Genomic DNA, 6,239 nt, shown 5'->3' with positions numbered 1-6,239 from the left:
CATAGGAGCTCCATAGCTGCTGCTTCAGCTGCATCTCCAGGTTTCTGCCCTAACTGCCCTCAGTGATTAAGATCCCCTACCCCTACCAAGTTGCTTTCAGTCAAGGTGTTCATCACAGCAAAGGAGACCCTAAGACTCCCACCCCCTCCCCCTGCCACCCCCAGCACCGTTCTGCTACAAATGCAGCCAGCACTCTTGCAAATACTTTACAGGAACTTAGAAAAATTCAACACTGTTCAGGTTTATTTAGAATGCATACCTGGTAATACATGGAATAAAGTTTTATGCACAATAATTAAAACTTAAAAGCTGGTTTATTTTACAGTGGTCAAGTTTGGGGGTAAATGGTGTAAAAACTATGGCACTTTCATAAAGTTAAATACTGTATGGATACACATTTTCAAACATTTAATTTTGATTAAATTAAAATTATTAAATTAAAACTCTAAACTAGACTGCTGTGGTTGGGAAGATGGCTCACTTGTTACACAAGCACAAGAACCCATTTGGATCCCAGGCCCTCCATAAAAATCAAGGGTTGATTCCGGTGCTGTAGAAATAAAGATGAGACACCTAGTGCTTTCTGGCCGGCCAGTCTAGCTGAACTGATGAACTGAAGGTTCCGTGAGAGACCCTGTCTCAAAACAAAATAAGGTGGAGAAGCAATTGTAGAAGACACCTGCTTCCGCCTAGATCTAGCCTCCACATGCATGTACATATAGGAATCTACACACGCATTTGAAATCACATATACACAAGCACACAATAAACTATACACATGTACACATATACATATGAACCTACATATACACACATATATACATGTGAACCCACATACACACATGTACACAAAATATAAAATGCCATTGGCCACAACTACCACCTACTTAATGTGGAAACCAGTTTTAAAACATCTACTTCCAATCCTAACACATATAATTTTTTTTTAGATTTTTTAGATTTATGAGTGTTTTGCCTACATGTACAGGTGTGTACCATGTGCATGTCTGGTGCCCACAGAAGTCAGAAACCACCATATTCGCTGGAACTGGAGTTACCTAGGATAGTTATGAACCATCATGCGAGAGCTGGGAATTGAACCCCAGTCCTCTGTTAGAACATCCAGGGATCTTAAGTACTGAGCCATCTCTCCAGCCTTAAGATGTAAACTCAACAATCTTCATAAGTAAGAGGAAACACGACCCTTTCAGATGTAAATGCATCCCCAAAGTCTTAGTGGAGCTAAGGATACTTTGTGAAATGTAGAAATGTTCTGTAGCAACATATTTTTTATTTTGTGAGAACAAAGTACTTCCAGTTATAACCAGCAAAGTTTTATTATGACCAATGAACAAACTACACTTTCAGAAAGCAAGAAAAATCCAAGCCTGACTTCATCTGCATGAAAACGCAATTTAGTCTTTTGACAGGGTCTCACTATGCAGCCTAGACTGGTCTTAAATATACAATCCTGCTTCTCTACTTCCAACAGAATCTGCCATTCACAATGAGAGGCAATTAAGAGATAAACCCCATGTATATCATTTAATATCTACACATGAAATATCAAGCAAATCATAGTGATAATGGTTTGTCTTTAAAACTTGGATTGGCAGCATTAAAACTTGCCATTGTCTTTTTGTGTAAGTATCATGAACCCAATATTCACAGAGATTATGGCTGGCATGTAAAATCAAGGCTAATTTTTATTTTATGCTTTATTTTCCTGCTTTTTTTGTAAGGCAAATCTTATTTTTATATCAGAAAAGCTTATAAATACTGAAAAAAAATGTTAAAAATGTTTTGTAATGATATTTGCTTGTATACCCCTGTTTGTTCAGTCTTTTAAAATTTAGATTTATGAAAGTATATTTATAATGAAAAATAATGAAATATTTTCATTGTGAAAAAATGTTCACAATGAAAATATCAGTCATTTCAAGCTCACTTAAAAATTCCATCTTCAGAAGAGTTCTGGGTTTAATTGGTGATAGTAACATTGTATCAGTCAGTTACTTGCATGAACGATGTGTAGACGATCAACTATAGAACACTGGGAAGAAAAAAGAAATGTATTAAGACTGGGGTGATACAGATGGAGCAGTCGGCTTACCTGACTAAGGAGCACTTGCTAATTCCAGAACGAGAATGTCAAATGCACTGAGTAGATGGCAGAAATGCTCTTTTAGCAAGAGAAAGAAAAGCATAGAAAACAGGCTGTGCTATATCATCTCAGCATGTCAGAGTCAGCATGAAAAATAATATATCAATTCCATGTTAAAAAATGAACCATAGGAAAGCTATCCACAAAGGTTAAAATATAGAAGGGACAATTCTGGTTTCAAAAATGAACTGAACAGCCTCTATTTGTAAAACTAAGAGCTTGGGGGAGGGGGGGAAGGCAATACAAGAAAATACCGGTTAAATAATTTTATTGAAGAAATTTTGTAACTTGATATGAAAAACAAGGCAATTCTAATAGGTATCACAAGGAAAAGGACATGGACATTTGACCAAAGAGAAAAATGAAGCTATTCAAAATACATAAGCATTCATTCTTCTTGTTTATTCAATACACATTACACAGTTAGTAGCAATTTTTACCTTAACTTCTAAAAGTATTCAATATGTCTAATCTAAGTAATAAAAAAAATGGAGTCATTACAAAAACACAGAAAGCAAGAAATTTTCTGTCAATGTAGAAATCATAAAGAGCATTAAAATAAATCAGCCCTTGTATGGGCATAAGTAAAGTTCAGATTCCAGAAGTCACACCCTTTCCCTCGGTCTGCATTCCACTGAGAGACTGACTGTCAATGGCACTGCTCTCCCAGGGCTGGCCATACTCACATCTATGTATGTGCATTTTTCTCCTTCAGTTGAACTACTTTTCCAGGAATGCACATACTCAGTATCACTTATTACCAAGGACCACTATAATGCCATTTGTCCCTTTAAGATTTTCCCCTGTAATTCTCAGCCAGAATGTATTCCCACAGTACTGAAGACTGAAGGTCTACTTTAGCCCTGCCTTAAAGAAACCAGCTGGCTTGTCAGGGGGTCTTGAGTCAAGGCTTGAGAAAAGGACTATTTCTGATTTGATGGAACAGGATCTGTTTGCTCAGACCTCAGCCTTGAGGGCTCACACAGCTCAGGATGCTTATCAGCTGCAGCACCAGAAATCACTCAGAATCAGACAACAAGCATGTCAGAGTGACAAAGGCGGGAGGTCAAACTCAAAATCCTATAGCTTTGTTCAGAATGTTTAACTTTCATTGCCGAATTTCATTTAAATTTCATTGCCGAATGAAAAAATTGGGAAAAAATAATTCCCAGAAACTTGGCTTTTGCTAAATAATGTATATACATGTAAATGCAGAGTATACAGAAAAACTAATTAAATTTCATTTAAAGAAACAATCTCATTAAATGACAAATTTGGCTGTCAATTTGTTGTAGCCCTTAACTACCTAAATTTTGCTTAGGACTTTAGACACTAACTCTCTGGATTGAATTTCCATCGAAATAAAATTAGCTGCTTTCTGGAAGAAAACATTAGTTCATTTTTACTACAATCGAAGTTTCTATCGATCCTAAAAGTTTATACGTATGTACACATGAATTTTATGTGAGCATGTCGATGTACACACTTTAAATTTTTTTCTCCAGTGAGATAACAAATTCTGACTATTTCTTCTAATATTTTTACTACTTTTTCTACCTAAGATACTTAATATATTCTAGGAGTGATCACATAGCCTATTTAACAAACAGTCAAAAACTATCCAAGAGGGAGGTAGCTGAACCTTGGCAATCTTGTATTATCTTAGTTTATAACAGGGGACCTCCATTTGATGTTTCAGTCAAATCAAAACTTTCAACTTTGTAGCATAACCGACAATTACACATCCACTATGATCACCTACAACTGGACATGTAACACCACAAAAGACAACTTTTATAGATCTTTTCCACTTGTTAAACAGCTAAATATATTTAACACATTTTTCAGAATATACTTGTTAGTCATTTAATAAACAAACAAACAAACACCCCTAAGTTACCTTTTTGTCTATTAACGGTAGTAATAGAGACAACTGGAGGGGAACTAGAATCTCCACGACACACTGAAAAGGCATTCCCTTGGATCTAAGAATGATCTGAAGGTGCTGACAGAGGGGACTCTCTAGAAGGCGACCCCGGGTTTTCTTCCGGTGGGAACACTGTGAGAGTGCACGCCCGAATGCCGCCAAGAGACTCTGGAAGATCAAAGACTTTATGCCACTCATCTTTTTCCGGGTCGTACTTCTGGACAATTTCTACCATGCAACGGTTATTCCAAGAATATCCACCAACCACGTAGATTTTGTTTTCAAAGACAGCAACTCCAACATCACTTTGACCTCTTAGCATAGCAGCAATGGGAGTCCACTGGTCCAGAGTGGGCGAGTAGTATTCACAGCTTAGAACATCATCGTAATCGCTCGTGCCTCTGAAGTGGTTGCCACCAATCACATAGAGCTTGTCTCCAACGGTACACATGCAATGCAGTCCTCGGACTGTAGTCATGGGAGCCTTCTGTGTCCACTTGTCTGTATCCGGGTCAAAGCACATGAGCTCATTTTGGAAAGTGTCATGGGTAATTCCTCCTGAAATATACATTAACCCCCCATACACTGTTCCAGCATGGCCATAGTGGGGTTCACTCATCTTCGCAACATAGCTCCATTCATTCATTCTTGGGTTGTAACATTCTACTGTGGCCAGTTCCCCAGCTGCACTGCGCCCGCCAACTGCATATAAATGTCCTTTGAGGGCACTCAGGTGAAAGAACGTGCGCTTTTCATTTAAGGATGCCACCTGCATCCACTTATTATAGCGCGGGTCAAATCTGAAAACTGTATCAACAGCAGTCTTCCCTTTTGTATCATAATTACTCTGCCCACCAACTACATAAAGGAAATTTCCAATAACAGCAATGCCATGCTGGTAGCGAGGAGCATCCATGGGGGCTAACGATTTCCATTCCTGTGCCCTTTCATCATACATCCGCAACTCTTTACTGACAACCAGCTGCTGCCTCAAAACTCCCCCTAGCGTAACCAAGTGCGTAGAGTCAGACCGAATGGCAGTTCGGTCAGACTGCATCACCGGCTGCATATACGGCATCATTTGGTAATTGCTTGCTTCCAGAAGTAAGTTCACACACGTATTGTCTGTTCTCATGAAATCCACTGTCTGCACATAGTTGATGAGGTCCTGTGGTGTCATCAGTGGAAACCGAATATTCTTCATTAACTTTGCGGCATAGTCCATCCGAGGGTCTTCCAGCCGCAACCAGCGGCAGGCGGCCTTGAAGAGTTCAAGCTCGGAGCAGTGCTTGAGACTATTGCTGGAAAGCACAAAGGCCAGCCGCTCAAAGGGGAGTTTGAGAAACTCCCCAGTGCTCAACAACGCAGGGAAGTTCTTCAGGATGAAATTGTTTACGTATTTATCCACTTCTATAAGATTGTAGGTGTTGGCAATCCGTCCAACCTCAACACAGTTTTCTAAAGAGACGCCTGATATAAGAAAGACTTTACAAAAGTCCAAAACGGGTAAGATTTGTAGAAAGCTGGCCGCTTCGAGGGTGTCCTGAAGATTGTCCATATTAAGGGACAGTTTGGCGGTGTAAATAAAATCAATGATTTTCTTCAGGCCAATCTTGTTCACCCCGTGAAGCTTAATGCACATTAAATCTTGCTCTTTCATTCCCCCTGTGAACATGGCCTTGAAATAATCACTGGCAGACGCCATCATGGCTCGGTGGACCGGGAAGATTTCATCGCCATCGCCTGGCACCAGAGTCACGTCACAAAGCAGCCCCTCTATTCTGAGCTGATCAAAGCCTTGCAACACCACAGTGCTGTGCGTGTTGCTGGTGAAGAACCGCGTCGTTCCCGCCTTGCAGGGCTGCAGGTGGGCAGAGACGCCCATCTCGCCGCTCCCGACAGACACCTTCATGTGAAAGCCCCGCGCTCGCCGCGAGCCGTAGGCCGCCGACGTGGCAAAGAGGCCGCTACGGGCTGATTCGGGGCCGCCGATGCAAGGGCCAGCGGTCGCCGCAGCTGCACCGCTCCGCGCCCCGGGACGCCCGCCTCGCCGCAGGACCACGCAGCGCCGCTCAAATCTGACGGCGGTGCGGCTGAGTCATAACCCGAGGCAGTTACGGAACCGTTTCACCCGGGCCGGGCCGCGCG

General features: G+C 41.1%; 1 protein-coding gene across 1 annotated transcript; it reads right to left on the bottom strand.

Moving 5' to 3' along the window:
- Positions 1 to 2,415: 2,415 nt before the first annotated feature.
- Klhl9 (kelch like family member 9) lies at positions 2,416 to 6,003 on the bottom strand. The gene has a single exon (XM_050157387.1). The coding sequence runs from the start codon at positions 6,001 to 6,003 to the stop codon at positions 4,150 to 4,152; it is 1,854 nt and encodes a 617-aa protein (XP_050013344.1). The 3' UTR covers positions 2,416 to 4,149.
- Between the last annotated feature and the right edge of the window lie 236 nt (positions 6,004 to 6,239).

This window comes from Alexandromys fortis, unplaced genomic scaffold, assembly GCF_014885135.2.
Source record: "Alexandromys fortis isolate MF-2015 unplaced genomic scaffold, M_Fortis_MF-2015_v1.1 scaffold_64, whole genome shotgun sequence".
NCBI lineage: Eukaryota > Metazoa > Chordata > Mammalia > Rodentia > Cricetidae > Alexandromys > Alexandromys fortis.
This window is presented reverse-complemented; position numbering and strand designations above follow the sequence as displayed.

What these genes read in the sequence shown, in the direction of transcription:
- Klhl9 (XM_050157387.1), bottom strand. Translation starts at nt 6,003, where the DNA reads ATGAAGGTGTCTGTCGGGAGCGGCGAGATGGGCGTCTCTGCCCACCTG.